We start from the raw sequence: 24,969 nt of genomic DNA, 5'->3' as shown, positions 1-24,969 counted from the left end.
AAGCACCCAGGGCCCCTTCTCTTCCTACCCTCTCCAGGCCTACCATTAGCCATTTTGGGAGGGGAGGCAGGTCAACATGATAAATACTTTTTTTTTAATATATTTAAAAATATTAAAAAAATATATAATGAATTAACTCCCACCCTTTCAGGAAAACTTTCCAGGGTCATCAAGAAATCGCAGTGTTTCACGAAGACCTGCTGTAATAACTACACAACTTATTCTCTTGTAACTTTTTTAAAAAAATGTTTTTTAAGGTAACTTTTAAAAGTAGCAATGGGCAGTCACCCTAGATACCCTAGAGGACTATTGTGAACATGTTAAGAATAAAATTCATTCTTCTAAGAATCAAATTTTAGCTTCTTTCTTTATTGAAGAAGCCCTGCATAAATCCAATCTTTACTTAATAGGGACAAATCATGAAAAATGGTCAAAGTAAATTCACCATGGCCTAAAATCCCTGAGAAAAAAGCCAGAGAATCCTGGTACAGCTTTCCTGGGGTAGGAGAGATAAGCAGTAAGATGTGCAGCCAGCCAGGTTCAATACACTGGAGTTATATGTTTAGCCAGGTAATTAAGGTTGGAGGGTTGGTGGTGGGGAGGAGTAAGCAATGTGTTTGGCTCTAACGACACTGCTCTGCACATAACCTGCCAGGCACTGGGGACTTGGGAAAGATGACAGAGTTCAGCTCAAGGCTGGTGGCATCTGCCTGTCTCACTCACTGATGCCAGAGATTATTACCTGTCTTCTTCCTTACTACAGACAATAGCAAACCTTTCTCATTTATATGACAGTTATTTGGGGGAGGGGGAATCTTGGGGCATTTATTTCTCTACTGCTGGGGACCAACAGGATCAGAGTGATTGGTCTCCATGGAATATTGATGACAAGACCATTCCAAGGTGGTCTTAGAGCCAGCAGGGTATCCTGTTTAAACAGTCAGATGGGAAACCCAGGTTCAAATGCTGCTCTGCCATAGACGTTTGTTGGCTGATCTTGGTCAGTCACTCTCTCTTTCACCCTAACCAATCTCACAGGGCTGTTACTATGAGAAGTATGCTGTTATACGGCACTTCAGGGAGAAAAGCATAATATAAATATCTAAACTCTTCTAAATAACTTACACTGGTGAAGGAGAATTAAATATCTCTGACAGAGGATGCTGTATTACACACACACACACCTGTAGCCGAGAGAACACGAAACAGATTATAATGATAGTGGTAAGATTAACAACAGTAACAAATGTGGTTTAATACAGTGGAGAAAGAGTTGAGAATTCTCTCTGTGACAAAGCACAGATCCAATTGAAACATAACATGGAAGGATTTGAGCCTGATTTCCCCTTCCTGTGATCTTTCTCATATCTCCCCAAAACATTTTACCTTGTTTATGTTGTTTCTGTTTGTGATGTCTTACGATGAAAAAGATCAGTAGAACCAGCAGGACTAACACTAGCACTGCAGGGACTCCAAATATCAAAGCAGGATGCAGACCTCCATGATCACTCATGTCCTCTATTTTTGTGGTGGCAGAAATTCCAGTTTCTGTTAGTGGGGTGGTGGGCTGCAGCTGTGGGTCACCACTTGTCAACAGCACAGTGGTTGTAATGTGTCCCAGTGTTCCTTCCACAGTTGATGGTGGCATTCCTGAAGATTCTGGCTCTGCCTGTTCAGTGACAAGGTCTGCCAAAACAGATGTAAACAATTTACTACTTTTATTTGGATTGAGAAAACTGGAAACCAGTTTTAATAACATGCTGTAGACTCAGTTGGGGCATGCAGGGCTTCATGCAGTGTGCAGCCAACCAGGAGTGGGGTCAAGGCTCCATAGTGCCCTCCCACTGCAAAGAACTTCACCAACATTTGAGGAATGATTATTCATCATGTCTTCAATTACAAATCTTGCCCTTCTGCCTTCTTAGTCCCAAGGTTGGGGGGGAGGAAGCTTATCTCTGCTCCCTACCCACTGCCTCCTCCATCCATCCCATGTTTCACCTGACCATGGCCTTTAGAGCTCTGTCTAACATCTGGACCTTTCTGGATGTCCATTTTATCTAGTCTTCCCTTCCTTTCCACTCCAAACTCTTCTTAGTCATCCCCACCTATAATGGGTGCAACTGGAAGCCAGCCCCCTCCTGACCATGGGGGTCTCTAGCTACACCCTACCCACTAACTTGCCCAATCTCCCTCTTTCTTGGGGACAGCCCTCTGCACCCTTCCCTACACAGCCATCTCCCTTCTTCCTGCTGCTCCATACCAGCTCCTGGCTGAAAGGGCAGGGACTGTGACCACTCATGGCTACACATGCACTTTTTTTAAAAAATGAGGTTGTTTCTTATTTATCTTCTGTTGAAGTACTCAAATACCATTTGGCAGGGAATTGGGGGAGGGGGATTTAGAAGGAGAAATAGAAAGGTCTGGGCCTTGTTGTAAGCATCACACATAATCATGCCAGCAACATCCTGTAGATGCTCCAGTTTTTGGGCGAAAACTCTGTGGTAGAAGCTGGTTTTACCAAATTTTTTCCCATATACCAGGGTGTCACCAGGACGTCACTGGTTCAATTACATGATTTTTTGTGGAACACCAGCAACAAGACCTGTGCCTTCTCTTTTATTCCTGGTACTATTCCTGGTATTCCTGGTATGACCTTTTGCCCAGGGCCCTCTCCACTTACCTGCTGTTAGCTCAAGGCACTGAGGCGCGTCTGAGAGCAAAGAGGCTAGAGTCCAGGGACGGAGGACAGGAGCTGCAGGGCCAGTCAGAGGCAGGATTGGCCCTATTCCAACTTGGACAGCTGGACACGTCCCACACCCCAGGTTGTTTAACAAATATATAGAGGAACCATGGATAAGGATAAGTCTCTCCCACCGGCCAGCTGATTGGCTACTGGAGTTAGGGCCTGGCACGGGGGGGGGGGTGATTTGACAACCCTGGTCCCCTGACTACTTGGCTGTTTGAGAATGTTATTAGGAATGTAACCGCCGCCCAATTATTTCCTCACTACTCTCCAGATTCTACAATCAAATGTGTATCATATTTGGAACTAAATTTATTTTAGCAAAGACTTTTATTTTATGCATCACTAACCATGAGAGTTTGGCAAGGCTGTATACTGTCTCCTTGCCTATTTAACTTGTATGCGGAGCACGTCATGAGAAAGGCGGGATTAGAGGAATCACAAATTGGCATCAAGATTGCAGGGAGAAATATCAACAACCTCAGATATGCAGATGATACCACTCCAATGGCAGAAAGTGAAGAGGAACTAAAGAGCCTGTTGATGCGGGTGAAGGAGGAGAGTGCAAAAGTTGGCTTGAAACTCAACAGCAAGAAAACAAAGATCATGGCATCCGGCCCTCTCAGTTCCTGGCAAATAGATGTGGAAGAAATGGAGATAGTGACAGATTTTATTTTCCTGGGCTCCAAGATCACTGCAGATGGGGACTGCAGCAAATAAATTAAAAGATGCTTGCTCCTGGGGAGGAAAGCTATGGCAAATCTAGACAGCATCCTAAAAAGCAGAGACATCACCCTGCCAACAAAAGTGTGTTTAGTCAAGGCTATGGTATTCCCAGTTGCAATGTATGGCTGTGAAAGTTGGACCATAAGGAAGGCCGAGCGTCAAAGAATTGAGGCTTTTGAACTCTGGTGCTGGAGAAGACTATTGCTAGTCCCTTAGAAGGCCAGATCCTGAAGATTAAACTCAAATACTTTGGCCACCTCATGAGAAGGAAGGACTCCCCGGAGAAGAGCCTAATGCTGGGAGCGATCGAGGGCAAAAGAAGAAGGGGACGACAGAGAATGAGGTGACTGGATGGAGTAACTGAGGCAGTCGGTGCAAAATTAAATGGACTCCAGGGAATGGTAGAGGACAGAAAGGCCTAGAGGATCATTGTCCATGGGGTCGCGATGGGTCGGACACGACTTCGCACCTAACAACAACAACAACAACAACAACAACCATGAGAGAGGGGCAAAGTGTGAGGGGCCTGAGGCTATAAATTATTTTGTAGTATTTAGGATATTTATGTCCAAAGCAAACTACTACTCCAGGGGACAATCATACAGCTGTAGCTTGGAGTCTAGTAAGAGAGATCTTTTTTTAGATTTTTGTGTTAAACAAATACAAGTAATTCAGTGATAAAAATTACCTCAATAAGTTGTATGAAAAGTGGTTTCTTAATTGAACTATTCAGGGCATATTGGAGTCAGTGTGGCAGACAATCCTCTGAAAGAATCAGCCTTTTAGATCTAGAAGTTTCTGGAAAGGGGTGTATGTCAGCATCTGAAATTGACCTGAAATGGCTTGTCTTTTATATCACTGCCTTTCTGGAAATATGGAGGAAAAGACATACTTTGGCAGACATGCAGACTTCATCGATCTCATCCAGGGGAAGTGATTGCCTGCATCTGCCCACGCTCTGATTGCTATAATGCTGTGTGTGGCACACAGCTATTCCAGAGCAATCCCCAAGATGACTGTTTGAAGATAAATCTCTGCTTTGTTCCTGCTGCCTCAGCTTGTTGGTGGGCTTAGAAGTGTATGGCTCTGTTTAAAGTGGCAATGTGAATATGCTGACACCTCAGGAAGGTAGGATGTGAGGAACTCCTGCTAAAAGGGCTAAAGTTAGGCTTGTAAAAGATGTCTCTGGGCTTAATTACTGTTGTAAACCTAGATTCAAGTGGGTAGCCGTGTTGGTCTGAAGAAGCACAACAAAACAAAATCAGAGTGCAGTAGTACCTTTAAGACCAACAAAGATTTATTCAAGGAGGCGTGAGTCTCAGGAAGAGTGCTTGCACTCGAAAGCTCATGCCTTGAATAAATCTTTGTTGGTTTTAAAGATGCCGCTGGACTCTGATTTTGTTTTGTTGTGTTGTAAGTTTAGTTTTCTATTCAAAGGGCTATAAAACATTGGTGAATCTTGGCAGGCTGTTTTTAGGACAGACAAACATATTGTACAGCAGAAAACTTACTCGGGTTCAGGAAAGCTAGCAGTGTGTTTTTGAGTGTATTTTAGCACGATTCCTGACAAATATAAGAAGAGACGACAGAGAAAAGGCAAGCATTCCATTAAGACATGCGAATACGTTATAGGTAGTCCTACTGGGAAATGTTTGTTTCCTGTTGCATTTTTTTGTGCAGTTTACATTTGGGTTTAGGTCAAACGCAGTTAACTCTTGAAAGCTTTAAATATATATATATGTTTGGTTTTATAGACCAATAAAGCGGCCCAAAGAGGTTAGATCATCCTCTCCCAAGTATCATGTTCGGAAGGCATTCCAAAAGCTTGATGTGATGTTGGTGAGATGTAAATATTTGTTCCTGTCTTCAAGAGTAGCACATATTTGGGACACTTTATAAATTAATTGCTCCAAAAATAACTTCTGTTTAAAATGTTTCACTCACCCAGTTGTGCTGCCAGACTCCTAGGAAGGGAGGGAGGCACATGGGAGATAAAAATAAGCAACAGTTGGCCATAATATGCCAATATTATGGTTAAAGAGCTCAGAAGTCTGCAGTCTGCATGCCTGTTCTGGCATCTTTTCAGCCTTTATTGGACAGTGAGGTCATTGTGTCAAATGAGGTCACGTAGAGATGTAAAAAAGTAACTTCACTATAGACATTTTTTTTACTGGCGGGATCACTCGGGTAGGATATGTTAAGGCCTGTTCTTTGCCTGGAGCAGAATGAGGTGGTAGCAAAGAGGAAGACGGCTGACGTGTGAGAACAGACTGTACCATTGCAAATGGCCAGTGAAGGATTTCCTATTTCAAAGACCCCCTCTATTAATAATTCCCTTTAAAGGCACAGGCGTGCAAAGGGCTAGCCTAGAGCCTGTCTTCCTGATGTGCTACAGAAGGGCACAGCAGAAATGTAAACCCTACCCCTTCAGTTTGGAGTCTTATTTGTCTGTGATAATCAGGTCTATTGATTAGGGCTGCCAAGCTCTCCAGGTCCTATTCCTTGGCACCACTTGGAGCAGTGGTGGTGATGGTGGCTGAAGCAGCCTCACATAGTCACCGAGAGTTGATATAGGAATTGAAAGGGGTAGGTCTAGATATCACTAGAAACTCTATGGTGATTCCTGGAGCTACTTTTGTCACTTTGTCACTTTTGTCACTTTGTCACAAAAGCCACTAGTTCCCTGCTTTGCTTCCCGCCTCCTGCTTCACTTCAGCAGCACTGACTACCTTGTGCAACTTTGCAATCTGCAGTTGCTTCCCGCCATAGGTCCTTCAAGGGGGGAGGGGAGGGTGGATGTGCCTCAAAGCCCAGGAGGTGGCAGAGGAGAGCCATGAGGCCATGTTTTTTTTGGGGGGGGAAGGCGAGGGAGGGAGGCACAGCAGCCGGTGCGCAAACACACATGCATGGAAGCTCTGCACATGTGCGTTTGCGCAGCAGCTCCGCACATGCATGGCGCCCGGGCCTCCCTCTCCCCTCTCCCTCGCAGACCGGTCCCCAGCCTTTAAAAGGTTGGGGGCCACTACATGGTAATATCCAAAGAAATCCATACAATCAGACCAAATGACATGATAGTTCACATTTGCTCCTTGTCTATTCAAACCTACTCTTTCTTTGGCTGCAAGGTATAATGTTGCTTTAGTCCATATTTCAGTTGTGGTATAGCTATCGCTTCCCACAATTTACTCAGGATGGGTAGCTGTGTTAGTCTGTCTGTAGCATCAGAAAAGAACAACAGTCCATTAGCACCTTCAAGATCTGAAATTTGTAAATCTTTAAAGTGCTACTGGACTTTTGCTCTTTTCTATACATTGTTATGATTCAGATTGATCATGAGTCTTTAATCCCCACCCTAGGCCCCTTTTAAAAACAAGCCCAGAATATCGAGGCAGATATCTTTAAAACGGTAAGGTAACTAGGTAAAAGTAGCATAAGGCTTAACTTGCACCCTACATCTTCAAATATGCCGACAGTGTTTCATTTTCTACAGACAGCATCTGCTTTCAGCTTCCATAGTTTGCCTTGTGTTCAATTCTGCTTCACATTTCTCTTTAAAGATGTTTTGCTGTCTTCTGGCAGATTTTTTTCCTCAGTTTTAGATGTATGAATCTCCCAAAGTATTTCCATGTAGCAAGTTAAGACCTGCTCCAGACAAGTGACTTGGTAACCTTACCAGCTCTGAATCAACTGAGTCACAGGAGATTTTAACTCCAAATGCTAGTCTCCTGCAGTCAGATTGTTTTTTACAAATAAAGATTGGTACAGCAATGAAGGATGGGAATGGCAGAAGGTGGGTGAGTGTGTGGAATGACTTTGGTTTGGGTGGGGAAGAAGGCATAAAGGGTAGCAAAGGGGAAGGGGAAACCTGATTAAATCATTCTGCTCTAAAGATCACTTTGACTTGGAATCAAACTTTTAAAAAGTCACCAAAAAATAGGGGGGGGAGAGCAGATTGAAAGCGAAGTGATCACTATAAGGGATGGAGGGAGGGAAACAAATGCAGAAACAAATGCAGAAACAAACAAACAAACAAACAAAAAATCCCCTGGAGTTAATGGATCCCCAATGAAGTTGGCAGGATCTTCTGAATCAAAGCTCTTAGGACTGGAATGCATTTTTTAAAGCAGAAGACAGAATATCCTTAGTAGGAGATGTTTCAAGAGTTTTCAGAGCCTCCGGAGAGGGCAATATATAAATGTAAATAAATAAACAAACAAACAAATAAATAAATATGTGTCTTCAGTCTTGGTTGATAATCTGGATGGGTTTTTTTTAGGGGGGGGTTGCTGTTATTTAAAAGTTTTCTTGGCTTCTGGCTAAGACCAAGTGTGCATGTGATATAGTATTTTTAGTTGTTTCGATAGGAATAGTATTCACAAACTGCCATCATTGAAAGAGCAGGTTGAAAATATTTTTAAATAATTATTCAGCCATCATGAAAACATCATTGTTCTCCCAATTATCACAGTCCAACTGTGCAGCACTTAAAAAACATTAACCTAATTGTAGTCAAATAGACCAAATTGGGTCTTCTCTGTGTTTGGCTCTTTCAAAGTGAGATGGTTGTTCGGCTCTCAGTTCGTAAAAGGTGTTTCTGCATAAAAAGCTTACCTATTTTGCTCAGAAGATGAGGCCTCCATCAAAACCAAATCCACTAATATTTTAAAATTATCTTTGGATATTGCCTAAGTAATATATTTGGATATTGCCTAAGTAAGAACCCCTTTTTATAGCTACATTTGTCTTTCAAAACAACTTCCTCTAGAAGATTTGGAAGTTTAAGTGGTATATTTTGCTTGAAAGTGGTGGTAGCAACACAGCTAGAGTGCTGACTTTCACAGCTGACATCCTCTTTGTGATGAGCTGCATTGCCACATGCTCTCTGCTTACAAATAGGAGAAATGGAGTGAGAGATTCAATCATGCAATCTTTCACTGGGGCCGGACTGTCCTGCTATCAAACATCTAGAAAATGCGAGTGTTTATGTTTCGAAGCCCTTTGCGGAGACTTAATGTGACAGATAATGTGACAGATAAATGCCATTCTCCTTCAGCAGTTCTTCTTGTTGAGTTGCTCTGGAGTAGGGGTAGTCAAACTGCGGCCCTCCAGATGTCCATGGACTACAATTCCCAGAAGCCCCTGCCAGCGAATGCTGGCAGGGGCTTCTGGGAATTGTAGTCCATGGACATCTGGAGGGCCGCAGTTTGACTACCCCAGCTCTGGAGCTTGCAGGATTTTCTCTTAGCCCATCTCACTTTTCATTAGGAGATTCTTATCACCTGACTACATTATTTCAATCTGCAGCCTTGTTTCACCACAATTCTACCAAGATTTACATTGTGCTCACTCAGGGAATCTCCAAGATGGCTTGTTAAGTTACAGGTCCCATTTTAGCATGTCAGGTGCTCAGTCTGAATGGCACCAGCTGCTTTTACATGGCTGCCAATGCTCCCTCCATCCAAGCGTGAGCAAACATAGTGTGTTATCAAGGGATGGCTTGTCTTTTATTTAATGCCATGAAAAGCATAACAATGAGTGTTGACAGCACGACCCTTTGTGTGGAGAGGGTGATTTTGCAAAGATCATAAAAAACAGAGATTGGCAAAATTGCAAAACCAAACTTCCCTCCTCATTCAGAGACAAAGCTGCTGCACTGAATTGCAACGTTTAAGTGAGTCCATGAGCAGACAACTGTTTTATAACTAAAAGCAAGTAATGAATTACTCCCAGCCTCTCTTTGTTAACACTGCATCCTCAATATATGAAAATAAAAGTAGGAACTTCCCCATTGTTTTATACGAGGTCACATCAAAACACATTTTCTGTTATGCCTCTGCAAAAATATGTAATTTGGATGGCATTATATTTCAGATAGTGAAGATACCTATTTTTGGAACTTAATAAATGGTTGTCTAAAAATTCCATTCCAGTTTTCACAGGTCATTGGAATGGCCACTTTGTAATTTGCCTGTGAAGTATATAGGTTGTAGTCAGATCCATGCATTTTCACTCAGAGGCAAATCTCACTAAGTTCAATAGCATTTTTAGTCCTAAGTAATTGCAGGCTCAGAAGCAAAGTTCACCAACACTTGCACTATATCAATGATTTTAAAATCACAAGCCCTGGGACAAAGGCAAAAGTTCTGTACACATCTTAACACACCTGGAATCTGCAGCTAAAACCGGAGATCCATGAAAAGGAAACCAGCAAACAGTTGGAGAGCAAAGCTGAAAGAAGCACCGCAAAGTTTGTATGCTCTGCCTTTACAGGGACCAGATTTTCTGGGTGTAACACTTCAAAACAGTTCCTTTGCCTCAAGCATAAAACTTGTCTGTGTAGTTCCTCTTAACAATACAAAAGGCATGTTACTACTTACCATAGCAGGCGAGTCGTTCACTGAGCAACAGTAACAAAGACAACATGAAGTTGCGTTCCTGCATGGTAGTTTCTCTGTGAGCAGGTATGAGACTACTGTCATTCTTTCTCTCCTTTACAGTACATGTACATTTCCTGTTTCCTGCATTTGTGGTGGATGTGTAAGATGCCTTAAGGAGATGCATGATTGCTTTTAGGAAGTGATGTAATTTGGTTTGGGCCTGTCAAATGAACAAAGATTGTGAAATATTGCTTTTAAAGCACTGATTCTACTGATACACCAGTGAAATCAGTCTGAGAGACTCTTGCAATCCTCCTCTGCTTTTCAAGATTGATCTTCTCTTTCTCACCATGCCATCATACCAAAATACTATTGTCTAGCAGAAATTAAAAGACATTTTTTTTACTACAGCAGACATATTATGGACTGGTTCAAATATGATGAACTAATGAGTTGCACTCCCAAGAACACATGAGGGATTCATTGTACTTGCTAGTTGTAGCTCTTCATGCCACATCAAATCTGTGCTGGAAGGTGGCCTGACCTTCAGAAGTAGCTTTGGGGTAGGATTGGGATCCTGGCCAGTGATTTTCTTCTGTCACAAGCTGCTTCCACAACTCAATGACTTTCAAAAATAGTATTTCACTAATTCTCATAAAAATTCTATTGCAGGGGGAAGCAAGAGAGAGAATGGCACTAGGGGTGCCCATGAATCAGTTGATGAACTAATTGAAAAACATTTGTGCGGCAATGTTTGCAAACTGAAGAATGACCACAAACTTCCACTAATTTTGGTGCAGTTTGTGATGGTTCACGATGAACAACTGAGCTCACCTGTTTGGTTTAAGCGAACAGGAGTAATTTAAACCATGTTTTCTACTTCTTGTGAAAAGCTATAAGGAGTAGAAAGCAGGGTTTAAATGGGGGAGAGACATTTAAGCTGAACATCTGAACAGAGATCCTACTGCTCAACTGTTCAGAAACTCCTGTTTTCCGCTCCCCATGAAAAGCCATGAGGAGCAGAAAGCAGGAGTATAAAGTTTAAATGGCTCACAAACTGATATTAAATGGGCCACTTCACCATCCACCCTCCCAGTTCATATAGGTTTGTGGTTTAGTTTGTGGATCAGCCATGAACCACAAACTGAGCCAAAAAATGCTGTTTGTGGCCATTTATTTTATTTTTATTTTTATTTATTATATATTTATATACCGCCCTCCCTGGAGGATCAGGGCGGTTTACATGGAACATAAGAACAGTACATGAAACAGTCTATAACAGGTGTAGTCAACCTGTGGTCCCCCAGATGTTCATGGACTACAATTCCCATGAGCCCCTGCCAGCAAATGCTGGCAGGGGCTCATGGGAATTGTAGTCCATGAACATCTGGAGGACCACAGGTTGACTACCCCTGGTCTATAACATGTGAATAACCGTACAATAATATTAATAACCAATAGTTGTAACCATATAACCATATAACAATATAAACAATGAACAGTGCAACAGTGCAAACAGGTCCAGAGTATTCTGGTGGAATTCTGAGAGGGAGGGGGGGAGCAGGAGCCCTTCAGTCGCTGTTGGTTAGGTCTGATCTCAACCAAATGCCTGGCAGAAGAGCTCCTTTTTGCAGGCCCTGCGGAACTGTTTAAGCTTCATCATGGCCCTGATCTCCTCGGGGATCTTGTTCCACCAGATGGGGGCCAGAACAGAGAATGTTTTGGCCCTGGTTGAGACCAGGTGGATTTTGTTAAAGCCAGGGACCATTAGCCGGTTGGTAGAGGTGGAGCGCAGAGCTCGTTTGGGGGTATAGGCGGGGAGACAGTCCTTCAGGTACACTGGGCCCTGACTGCGAATGGCCTTGAAGGTGATTACTAGAACCTTTAATCTGACATCCCTAAATGACATAGTTCAGGCATCATGCAGAACCCTGAATGAAGTGAATTATGGTTAGCATGACTGTTCAAACATGGATTCGGGTATATCCCACCAGGATCTGAAATAAGGGCTTGAAGTTTATCCCTTAACCACAATTACTCTTAACTGTGGCTTTGCCTAGCGTATGAATACAGACAGAATACAGAATACAGGCTTTATCCTGGCATAATGACTGATTCTTTTCTTGCCATAGTGCAGGCTAGGCTACTAGGATCTCACTACAGGAGGTAGGGAAAGGACCAGAGGTGATAAAACTGGCATTTATCATGGCACATGGGGACTGAATGACTCTCGGAGAGCTGAAATCTTGTTTCTATTTTTACTGAGGTTGAAATAGGCTATGTTTTGGTTAATGTGTAAATCAAGCCAAGTGTTTTTCGTAGGGACACCTCCTGATTTCATTGTGGAGGTACAGTCTGAACCAGTTTACAATTTAAGTGGCATACTTTAATTTTGGAAGGGGCATTATCTTTTTTGTTAACGGTGTTTGGATTCACCAAATTAAGTGGCAGGGCTGTACAGTTCCCATAAAAAAAGAAATCGCCCCAAGGTGTATGGCAGATGGTGAGGCCAAAACTTTAAAACTATTTACCAGAGGCAGCTTTCCTTCTTGGTTTCATTGGATCCAATTTGCATTCACACCCTTCTTACAAATCTAGCTACATGTATATGAGCTTGAGGAGAGTCGGCATGTCGAAGACTTCACTGTAAACATCCTAGCAAAACAAAGATAGCGTATTCAAGTTCCCACACTCACACGCAAAGTAAACTCCTGATCAGATTGCTTAAATTTTCCTTGGCAAAGTTTGAGCATAGAACCATGCTGAGCCTCACAGTAGCCCTTGCAACTAGTGGCTGTTTTTGTCCAGTCCAAGAACAGATCTCATTTGTCAGAGAAGAGCCAGTATCCTCTGGAGTCATGGTCATTCAGGTAATTAGACTGATGGACTTGTACAAAGCACACACTATTACTTAAGGTTCATCACTTTTTTCACACATCACGCAGAAAGACAGTCAGCATCTATTCTAGAACTGATAACAAGAACTCATTACAAGATCAGCTGTGTTCATAGAACGACACTGAAGGCACACATAGACACTAAGAAGTAAGTCACAACTCAAAAATCTCAGACTTAATTATTTTATTTTAAATATTTTGCAATGTGCCTTTTAGAACTAGGAGGTGGTGCTAGCAGATGTGTAAGGGGTGCAAAAAAAAAAGGCCATCTATTCATAGGGAAAAAATAGCATGGATGTGCCCAAACAGCTGACCAAATGATCAGCTCCCTGCTTGCAATTAGCAAAGAGGATGTTTATTGAAGTCATGGGTATGTGAGCATAATTAAAAACAAGCATATAAAGAACTGCACTCTCATTTAAATATTTAAAATATTTATAGGTCTGCCTTGGTGGTTACTAAGCATGCCTTTTCCAATTACATCTTGTTCAGAAAGTAGCACCCGATTTGGATTATGCCAATTTAGCCACACTGATCTATGCCACTGTAACCTGTGGACTGGACCACTGCAACATGATCTGACCTTATAGATCCATGCTAGACTTGGAGAAATGAAAGGGAATTGCCATGATTATTGAGTGCCTCCTGATTCATTAAGATGAACTTTTTTCTTGCAGGTTATGGTTTACCTTTTGTTTGTGGAAATTCATAAGGAAATTCATAACCTTAAATTAATTTATTCCCTTTTATATTTTTATCACATTGACCTGCAGAAAACGCAACTCTGCTTTTAGAGGTAACTTCTCACTCCTAAGAAATGAGTTCATGATATAGAAGTGAACATTATGTGTGACTCATTCACGCCCTGCATTTGCACGCATATATTGGAAGCAAGAACCAAGCTACATCCAGAAATAGTAACACAAAAAACATTACTCTTGGGATGTCACACATATCCAGGGTTATCAGGGCATGAAGCACAAAACACACAACGTGTGTATTGCCCCCCCCCCCCCAATGTCTGAATTAGAATATGTTGGCTGACAAAGAGCCAGTGAGCATGGGCTAGACAACCCTGATTGTTGATTGGTAGAAACCTGGGAGGCGGCTAATCTTTCTTGGCTCGGCTACAGCAGCAATTAATCTTTCTTAAACCATTGCCTCTTTTTTAGGTCATCACTTACTGTTTCTCAGCTATTATCTCTGAGAAACAGGTCAATGATTCATTTACTGGCCAGCTTGTTAATGGATTTACAATGCTAGTATTAATCTGCTAACTAACAGTTGAGCCAGTTGTTTGTTTATTAGCGACTGACTGTGTATATCAGGGAGCTTTACTTGACAGCAAAAAACCAAGAGCCAAACTGGAGGGAAGTAAAAGTTACAAGGAAGTGCTAAAGAAGAGGTGACAAATGGCTTGATTTTTTAACCATGGCAATCAGAGTTAAATTTAATTCCAAGTAAGTATTATTAGTTTGCTGTCAAAATGGTTTAGTAGTCTAATCTCCTTACAACATGCCACTAGATTTAAGTACATTTTTATCCTGTCTTACCTCAAAAGCACACAAGGTGGCATACATTAGCCCTCCTTCCTCTATTTTCCCCTCACAACAGCCCAGTGAGGGGTGAAGCTCAGAGAGAGGTGGGGATGGGAATCTGGTTCTCACATCGTAATACAGCACCTTAACCACGGCACCAAACTGATACTCTCACCCTGAAGGAAACTGGCCTTGATTTATTTTGTGCCAGCTTGACCCAGATCCCAGCTTCAGCACCTGTCCTCTATACTAGGCTCATCCTTGGCACAGGAAGATGCTAAAGAAGAAATGTTCTGAGTATATGCAAAACGCCTTCCACTAATTACTCATTCACTAACCTAAGATGGTCCATGGAACAGGGTTTTGAGAATAGGGTTTTCTGGTTGCAATGAGTGGCAGAAAAATGAAATTGGGGGCATATAAATGCCTATCAAAACATTATCTACACTACATACAATTGCCACCTTTCATTCTTCTCTGATCCCTGCTGCCTGTCTTAATATTCTTGGCTCATGCAAATATGAAAAGCAGACAGCAAGGTGCTAGAATATAAGCCATATCCAGAGATTACTGCCATGAAATAGAAAAATATTAGCTATAAACATTTTTCATATTATATTTTTATTGACATTCTTAGCATCATTTGGCTGTTTCAAACTGTCATTTGGAAGCTGAGCTGTAAAAACTTCTCTGTCATAACTGTGTCTTTTAAGATGAGAAATTGTATGGTCTGTGTGATTGGGTAGACACGAAGGGAACGTGATATCAGCTGTGCCATAAGGTAGCTCTAGGAATGGTTTCCAGTGATTACCATTGAGTTACCAGTAGTTCCTAGAGTTTACCCCTCATCACTTCTCAGTTTCCTCAGAAGTGACATAATGATTCAGCTAATGTTGCTATTTTTTAAAATTAAAACTAGGGCCACTGGCTGGAGACCTCCTGCCATACTGGAAGGCCTGGCAACCATGGTAGTGCAATATACCCCTCAACTTACTAGGAAAGTCTAGAACTCATCCTCTTAGCACAGGGATTCCTAACCAGGGATTCCCCTGGGGGTCCACAGGAGCTCTGGAGGGAGTACACAGCCTTTCCTCTCCCTGCCTTAATGGACTCAGGGACAAGCTAGGGAACCTGCTGCTTCCATTTATCCTCTTCTCCTGTCCTGAGTGTGAGTTATCTCATGATTTCTGCACCTGGGAGAGGGAGAGGCTACACACTTAATCCCACCTTAAACTGCCTCCTGTCTCTCAGTGAGCTCAGGAGACAGCCGTGGGTTTTAAAATCAAAGGAAGTGGAGTCGGTTATAGCATGGCATGGGGGTCTGGGCTCAGCTCCTGCCTTTCTTTCTAGTCTACACAAGGCGGAACTATTGTAGTAGTAGTAAAGGCAGGGGGAGGAGGAAAAGGAGGGTGAAGAGTGCGGGTGGCAATGTCAATCCAAGGGGTCATGACAGGAGGTATGGCCAGCTGACATAACTTTTGGGTCTCCTTGAAGACTGAAATATTATTTCAGGGGCTCCTCTGCAGTCGAAAGCTTGAAAAAGGCTGTATTAGCAAGAGCAGTTTCACTTTCAAGTAACATTACTTTGATATATTTTTATGGTTACAATCTTAACACAACTTAACACAGCCCACGGCGCCGCGGGCGCCCCGTACTAAATAAAGCCGTAAGGGCTGTGTAGGAGGAGTTAGGGCGGGCTCGGTCCAGGATGAGGAAGGGTGCCGATTAGCCCCTTCCTCTGGACGGACCATCGGCTGAGCCAATCGGCAGGCGCAAAGCGCCTGCCAATTGGCTCGGCCGATTCCCACCCCACTCACAAGGAAGCAACTGCGAGCCGCGCGAAGCGTGGCTCGCAGTTGCTTCCTTGCCAGCGGCCTGACGTGTCGGAGGCGCTTTGCACCTCCGAGGCGTCAGGCCGCCAGCCAGGGAGCCCCCGGCAGTCGCGCGAAGCGCCTCCGACACGTCAGGCCGCCGGCCAGGGAGCCCCCGGCAGCCTCCGACACGTCAGGCCGCCGGCCAGGCAGCCCCCGGCAGTCGCGCGAAGCGCCTCCGACACGTCAGGCTGCCGGCCGGGGAGCCCCCGGCAGTCGCGCGAAGTGCCTCCAACGCGTCAGGCCATCGGCCGGGGATCCCCCGGCAGTCGCGCAAAGCGCGGCTGCCGGGTCTCCCTGCCTGGCGGCTCGCCGCGTCAAGCCGCCGCTCAAGCCACCGCCTTCACTGTAAAGCCGCCTTCACCGCTCAAGCCGCCGCCTCCGCCATCAAGCCGCCGCCTCCAACGCGTCAGGCCGCTGCCCAGGGAGCCGGCCGCCAGCCAGATGGGTAAGCCATCTTTTACTCTCCCACTGCCTCCTAGCGTCCATTGTATTTAGGATACAATGGGCTTTTTTACTAGTATCATTATAATTTGGTTATATACCATCTGAGTGGCCTTCTCTTCATGATACCTAATACTGAAGACGAGGGGCTTTCAAAGCACCCAGAGGTTCCTTGAGGATTAAAGAACAAGTTACAGGAATTTAGCATGAGCCATTGCCCAGGGCAACGTGGGAGTCACTTCAGAGCATTTCCTGTCAATGGAGCAATCTTGTGAGAGATGACTAGTCCAGGACATATTAAAGAATGTAACCCTGGATACCCCAGCAAGGAGCAAGGGCAGGGAACTAGACTAGAATTTTACTTAGCAGACCTAAACAGAAAGCATGCTGTCTGTGGAGCAGATATCTTTGATATAGGATTGCCCAGTGATGTCCTTTCATCACCCAGAAATGATGTGGCATGTCATAGATGTCAGGTGCAGGCAAAATCTCAAAGGTAGAATTAGTTTCTTACCATAGCCCAAGCTTTGCCCCCCAATGTCACTGATATCCTTACATTGCTTCCAGGAAATGTAGGGACTTTGCATTTACTTCCTGGCTTTCTTTCCTTGGAAGTTCTCCCAATTATAGGAACCCTGAAATAGGTGGGGAGACTATAAACCAGGGGACTCCCAGGCCCCAACTGGGGACTGACAACCCTACTTTGATATAGCTCAGACTCTCCCAGCAGCAGCTCAGCTACTTACACTCCTTATGGGAGTACTAGCAACAAAGCCCATTGTATATAGCAGTACAACATGTGCTAGTCCACTCCTCCCTCCCCCAGGCAGGCCAGCCAAAGGCCTAGAAAGGCCTCAGTGGGTGTTTTCAGGGTGGGGGAAGCACTGGTAAAGACACGGCTTTCCCCTCCTGCCCCCCCCCCCCCCCAAAAAAAAAGTCCTGCCAAAGTCCCAAGAGGCCTCTGCAGACATTTTACGGGGTGAGGAGCTCATCTCCTCTCCCTGCTGCTTCAGGCAGCCCCATCAAGGCTGTGGCTAGAGCTGCTCAGGGGACTAGGAGTGCTGGTGGGGACTGGGTCACCTTCCCCATCCCCCAGCAGCACTGTCGAGGCCTGTCATGGCTGCAGCCAGGGCTTCTCAGGGTGGGGGCAGGTGTTGGCAGGGACAAGTGCTGGCAGGGGCTCCCTCCCCCACCCCTACTCCCCCCACCCACAGTCCCATGCGCTCCCTCCCAGCTCTTGATTATCATGCTGGCACTTCTTCCATATGGAAGACATTGGAGGGGGATGTGATCAGAGGCGGGACATCCTCCCTGATTGGCTGTTCATTGTATGGACAGCTGTTCAGGGATGGGACAGTCAGAACAGCCAACCTGATTGGTAGGAGATGAGTCCCAACTCCTCCCAGAACCCTCTTAACATTTTATTTAGTGGTCCAGATCATGATTATGTTAAGATAGCACCTTTCACCACAGTTCTGTGAGACAGAGCATTATAATGCCTTTCACAAGTACAACCGGGAACCAGCAGGAAGCCTTTCTACATATGTTGCTGAAATATGGTACCTGGTACAGCACTGTAGTTTCCCAAAGCTGGAGGAGATGGTTTTTCTGTCGCTTGCATGATGAAGCTCGGGAGAGATGCCTGTCTGAAAGAGAAACAAACATGCCAGCCCCTCCCCCAGCTCACTTCCCAAAATGCACAGGAAGCAGAGCTGGCCACTGATGAAATATCAGTGAACACCTTTGAAATGTGCTCGGCAAGGAGTTTACGTTGCTCTGAGGCTAGCCGACCAGAAATCCTGATCTGCAACTACTGGATATTCTTAGAATCCAGCCCCAGCAACTCATTTGCTATGGGGAGCATAAGACCAGTGCCTCACATGCAGTGTGAAGGTTATAGAGCTGGCTTTCTCAACCCTGGGGTTTTTTGATGGTCCTGGAAGGGCTTATTGAATGGATGAGAGTTAATTATTTTTATTATATATTTTAAATTTGTTAAACATTTATCGGGTGATAGGACCATATATGGTCATGTCAACCCACTCACCCCTCTCAAAATGGCCAATGATGGGCCTGGAGGGGGTGGGAAGGGGAGGGGCCTGAGTGGACATGTACACAGCTATGCTTCCAGACATATTCTGCATGATTGTTCCACTTCTGGGATTTCTCAAAGCCTGAAGGATGTTTCTGGGATTTTTCGATGGTGACAAAATTGAGAAAGGCTGCTATCAAGGATGGCATGAACAAATGGGCCTATTCTTTTAGAAATGTATAGTGTTGATCTAATAAATGGGCTGAACCTCCTTGAGCCACTTTGTCAGGCCAGAGAGGGTATAGTCGCTTCTTGGATATAGATAGATTTATGGAGGATCGGTCTAGCAGTGGCTACTAGCCATGATCTCCGTGTTCAAAAGGAATCTCCATGTTCAAAATTAGTCAGCTTCTGAATTCCAGTGCCAGGGGGCAACATCAACGGAAGGTTTCACCCTCTATGTCCAGTTATTGACCCTCCAGAGAAACTGGTTGGCCACTGTGTGAGACAAGATGCTGGACTAGGTGGACCACTGGTCTGATCCAGTGGAGCTCTTGTTCTGTTCTTAAAGAATAGTTTCCCTATCACAAGTAGCCAGATAATCTGGCATGTGTATGGAAGTATGAGGGCATTGTTCATACAGGAGAGACCTGTAGATATGTGTGGCTCCATGAAAAGCCATGCAGAGAATGGGAGAGAACAGCATTCTCCATCATCTTACTTTACCCCCCCCAAAAAAAAAATCCCATACAAAGGCCTAGACAGACATTACCTCTTTTATTCCAAACGTAGTACTAGGACAAAGGGATGCCAATAGCTGTGAAGTTGAAGTATAGTGCCAAGCATTCCGTGGAATTCAGGGCTATTGTTTGTTCAAGACTTGCCCCACTAGTCATCTTGGCTCACACTGCTTTAAATCCCTGATTATCATACTCGTGGTATTTGGCAGCATTCTGACTGCATTCAAGACCACTCAGGGAATTGAAAGATCCTCTTTTTTTCTTTGCCATTGCTCCTGTCTCTCATTCTGCAACCACAAATGACGTTGCACCAGGCTCACTGTACTACAGGCTGATCCTCATGCTTATGTTCCATCTAGCAAATCACTTTGAAATTCTAGCTGGGTAGATGAGAGAGACCACATTCTAAATGCCTGGAACAGTCACCTTCTTGGAGTGTCTGTTATCCCTAAGCTGCACCACACCTAGAGAGAAAGCCAGTGCTCTGCTGCACATGACAGAATAGAATGATTCATAACACAGTTCTAAAGAACGGTGGATTGCACTTGCAACTGCCCTGCCCTCTATCAGCAAAATGGCATTTGTTACATATTCATACGAAGCAACTCATTGCAGTAGTGAGTTTTCTGAGGAACTGAATCTTACCACACTGGGATGATGGAAATGCTTGTGTGCGAATGTATTTCTGAACCATCCTGAGAACGAGGGCTGCTTTTGATCCATTCATGTCCATAGAACACTTTGCAAATAAAATCCCCTGGGTGGGGGCTATTGGGCCCTCCTCATTCCCCCCCCCCATACTCTTCCAGAATAATGGTTTAAGGGGAAACAAAGGCTACTTCATGACAACCCCAAGCAGACCAGGTTTGGAGATTTTGTTGGGTTACTGGTGTTATTTTTATTATTTATAATTTATAAATGCTGGATTGTGTCATGTTGTGTTGTTTTGATAAATGTAGGGTCCAACTCAGCCTAGGGATGCTGAGTTCACAACTACATTGCCTTGGCTAACTAGCAGGACAGGCCTACGAACGTCTCTCGACTGGTACCTCAAAACCCACCTGGAAACACTAGGTGAATTAATAAGCCTTCAGGTTTCATTCTGGGAATACACCAATGGCGTAACTGGAGTTTAGCATACTACTACCCACCACGGGCTCTTTGTTCTGTCTCCTCCACACTGGCAGAGCATGCAGAAAGGCCAAACCGCAGGGTCTTCATTGATAGCTTTGAAGCATTTTAGATCATGCTAGGAAATGTATTCAACTAATCTGGAGGTGTTTGTGCTTTTCTTTCTTTGTTGATCCTGTGTCTGGCTTGAGTCAATCAACTCCCCACTTAGGAATTAATTTCTTCCAAAAGCTACCCATACCCATAATGTATACAGAGAAGTTCTCAACATGATCAGGAGGCTGAGCCCAGACAAAAGTCTGTTAATAGCATGGAGAGAGAGCCCCATGCATTCCTGCCTATGCAAGAAATGAACTCTTCCATGCAAATTTACCCCACCCCCTTTAGAATATCCAAAAAGACCTGCTGAGAGAATAAGCTTCTGACTGCCATTTACCCAATTTTTCCTACCCATATTGTAACAAAATACATAACATCTACCAATATATTTGTTTTTACAGTACATCAAATATATTTTTCCCCAAGTCTGTGAAAAATTGTGGTTGTGCTCTTGTCTGTCCTCCCAGTTCTACCCATTCCTAGATATGCACCTGTTGAAAAGCACCCTAGCTGTCTACAGACACTTATGGAAACAGTATAAGGGGCTACGTATTTTGTTGCAAAGTGAGCTTGGCTGCTCCTTTTGTTTGCTAAAGGATGCCTGAATCTGATATGAATTTAATATGGATTATTTGCCTTCCTCAAAATTTGGACAAGCTGTTTGGCTGTGTTTTTTGTTTGTTTTGTTTGCCAGCACACTGATTAGTTGTCTGCTCATCTATTTTTTAAAAAGTTCTAAACCTACTTTTAAACGTCAGACTTTAAAAGCACAGAAGATGGCCTCATGACTGCACCAAGGCCAGCCAATGTGCACATTCATGGTTCAAGAAGGTGGGAAGTAGGTTCATAATCAGCACGCAGATGAGCTAGTCAGAGCTGTGCAAATCCAGTTTCCATTGCAAATTGGAAAAACCAATTTCCATGAGCCCAATCTGGGAGAGAGGATGATATGTGTATCAAAACTGCCATTACTGTAGCTCTGTAGCTCACCACTCAAACTATGGTCATCTGTAGAATGGCCTGCTAGCTGATTTTTTAGTCCACCCAGGTAGCATTTAACTAGGGTTACCATATTTGAAAGCAAAAAAAGAGGACATATTGCCCAACTGACTACAAGTGATCACTATATCACTATGACAAGTCTCATTTAAAATATCCTTACTATTTCAGCCAGGCTTTCTCAGCCAGGGTTTTGTGAACCGCTGAGGTTTCTTGATGGCCTAGGAAGGGTTTCCTGAATGGGTTGGAATTAATCATTTTTTAATACTTAAAAAAAATTGTTAAGCATCTATTGGCTGATATGACCAGCTTGGTGTAGCAGTTAAGAGCAGCGGCTTCTAATCTGGTGAGCTGGGTTTGATTCCCTTCTCCTCCACAGGCAGCCAGCTGGGTGACCTTGGGCCAGTCCCAGTTCTCTCAAAGATGTTCTCACAGAACTGTCTCTCTCAGAGCTCTCTCAGCTTCACCTACCTCACGGGAGAGGTCTGTTGTAGGGAGTGGAAACGGAAGGAGATTGTAAGCCGCTTGGAGACTCCTTCTGGTAGAAACCAACCTCCTCCTCCTCTCCTCCTCCTCCATGGCAGGGGAGGGGCTCCAGGTAGGCATGTACACAGCTATGCTTCCCAGTCATATTCTGCACAATTGCACCACTTTTGAGTTTTCTCAAAGCCTGAAGAATGTTTCAGGGGTTTCTCAATGGTAAAAAAGTTGAAAAAGTGTGATTTAAGCTGTGATAGTTGCTACTAAATTGGAATATTCCTAACCTAACCTTCCAACCTCAAGAGAGTGCATTTTCACCATTTTTTAAAAAGAGCTCAAAAGAAACAGGCACCGTGGGGGGGGGGGACATGTCCCTTAGAAAGGGGATATCTAGTAATCCTAATTTAATTCAAAGTCCATAGTGAAGGAACATATATCTGCAGGGTAGAGGCCCATGCCAGTTCCCAAACAATAATCGGGATGCCACAAATACCATGGAAATCCCATCTTGCCTCTGGAGCTGAGTTTCCTCCCAGCCAGCAGCATCAAAAGGTGAGGTTATTGTCATGGCTTGTACTCCAGCCCACATTTGTCTCCTAGACTGGCACTACTATTGATTGGTCCATGGTGCCCGAGTAGCTAAAATGCTGCTGGGCCTCTGCTTGCTCCTGATGTTTGCAGCAGATGGAAAGAAATGTGTGTGTTGGTCCTGTACTGTTACCAGTTAGGTTTAAGGTAAGGCCTTAAGGCATTCACAATACTGCTGTTCTCACTGGTTCCCAGCCACTGGTGATAGAGGTGAAAAGGCTAAATCATATTGGTTGATGATGACTAGACTTGTACCGCTGACATCATGGTCTAACTTCTGGTTGGCAAATATATATGGTGGGGGCTAAAAAGAGCAGTCTTAAATTTGGCCATTAAAATAAAATCAGGTTCCCAGGTAAAGACTGGGTAGACAGAGGTTCATACATCCATGAAGCTCACTGCATGGCACTGGATTATTCACTGACTTATCTTAACCTATGTCACAGGATTATTGAGAAGATAAAAATAGGATAACTTCAGGTTTTCACCTGTGGCTCTTTAAAAGACTGTTCAGTTAAAAGACTACGAAAGAGATATAGTTGCTGGTATGCTAACTCAACATTTATTTGTTTGTTTGTTTATTTATTTATTTATTTAGATTTCTATGCCACCCATTTCTTTGCAGCTCTGGGCGGTTTACATTGAACATTCTATAACTTACATGGAAAATTATACAGATTGTAACATCAAAGCAACTTTCAGTAAAGCATCAAAAGATTACAATACCACGTTTATAATATAAATAACAATTAGTAACATTGGGAGGTTAATTATTTCAGTCAGGGGGGGGCGTCTGGGGGGACCAGCAGGTGTTCTGAGTCGGTTGGCCTCATTGCTACATTTATTCCCTTTGCAGGTGCATCTGCATAAAAGATGGGTAATATGAACTGTACCAAAGATTACAAAATTTTGTGCACGAAGTGGCTATGTAAATCTTCCCACCATGCCTCCACCATGCATTTATATGCATACCCTCAGCAGATCTTCAAGGCTCAGTGCCAAAAACCAAGGTGGCTTTGTCAGTCTTTTAGCTTGTTAACAAAATGTCAGACATTCCCTAAGTACAGAAAATAGGAATAATCCAGAGAAGCACCAGCATGTAATTGTTTGCACCCAGCAATGAAATGCTCACAAGACATGTTGTCTGGAGGCCTTTTTGGCAGTTGTTACCATGTTAGCAGAGAATCAAAACATACGGCCTGGGCAGGCACAAAGCCTCATGTTCTGTCACTGTACTCACTTTAAATGGATGAATAGGTGGATGCTGAGCTGCAAAATCATCTCAAACTTACACAGCCTGTTAGCAGCTGGATCCCTCCTCACAATTAGGGGCAATTTATAGACAGACATCTCAAAATACCCTTCCTCAATTTGCATCAGACCTTTAATTCACAGCATACTGTGTGCCAACGTTGATATTGAAAAAGCTGTCAGCTATAACTCTGAGTATAAAAAGATACTGTCTGTTCCCAAACAGGAATAAAAACATGGTCACCAGCCAGATGTCAGCCTCCAGGTCCTACCTGGACTTATCAGTTTGGAACTTGTGGGAAAACAGGGGCTGACTCCTCACCTCAGGGGAGATGCATAATCAGGACAATAGGCTTTCCAAGAACTGGTAACTAATCTTGTCAATTTCTCTGTGTCTCTCGTCTTCCTTCACACCTGCATACCTAAAATGGCATTTCCTAATACCCTACCTTGATAGCTTCCTATCTAGGACTAAAGGAGTAATCAGGAAACATTAACATCTACTCAGGAAAAGCAATCATATTCCCTGGGATCCCATCGTGATTTCTCCCAGAGTCTTATTTTTCTCTGGATAAACCCATCACATCCCTTTTAAGATCATTGTCAAACACAAGGAATCTCATCAACACACTGCTTTAGGGGCTAGCATATCAGCATAACCTGGGGTAGCTTTTTATCCTACACAAATATAAGACCCAGCACCTGTAATGTGTGTGTGTTCATGGATCCAATGCACACATCCCTATTTATGTGTGGACAAGCCTCTTCTTTCTGTGAAACACTTGCCATTTTGATGCTGAGTCAGTGGACCTCTCTTCATGTTGTGAACAGTAAATATTGGGTTTTCAAAAAAACTCTCCCATTTCCCCCCTATTTTTCTTAGACAGTGTTGTATGTGTATTTCACGTGCTTTGTGTGTTTGTTGTACCTCCTTCAGTATAAATCTGATTGGTTATTTAGTATTTCTAAACACTGGTGGAGATCCCGTAGTTACCCCTTCTCACTATGTCTTCAGTTAAAGCTAATTTTCCCAATTAAACAGGGAAACCTCCA

The 24,969-nt window shown here is 43.7% G+C and overlaps 1 protein-coding gene across 2 annotated transcripts in view; it reads right to left on the bottom strand.

Annotated features, from left to right (window-relative positions):
• TMEM154 (transmembrane protein 154) overlaps positions 1-18,229 on the bottom strand; it is a 31,893-nt gene extending 13,664 nt beyond the window's left edge. Inside the window, exons 1-2 of one of the 2 annotated variants that reach the window (XM_077300084.1) lie at positions 18,160-18,229; positions 1,387-1,686 (exon numbers count right to left, since the gene is read on the bottom strand). In XM_077300084.1, coding sequence (XP_077156199.1) covers positions 1,387-1,686; positions 18,160-18,217 — 358 coding nt within the window. In that variant the 5' untranslated portion in view covers positions 18,218-18,229. Of the gene's footprint in view, positions 1-1,386; positions 1,687-9,846; positions 10,277-18,159 lie in introns of those variants that run through there. The other variant, XM_077300083.1, reaches the window with a different exon arrangement.
• Positions 18,230-24,969: the final 6,740 nt, after the last annotated feature.

Source organism: Paroedura picta, chromosome 10 (assembly GCF_049243985.1).
Source record: "Paroedura picta isolate Pp20150507F chromosome 10, Ppicta_v3.0, whole genome shotgun sequence".
Lineage (NCBI taxonomy): Eukaryota > Metazoa > Chordata > Lepidosauria > Squamata > Gekkonidae > Paroedura > Paroedura picta.
This window is presented reverse-complemented; position numbering and strand designations above follow the sequence as displayed.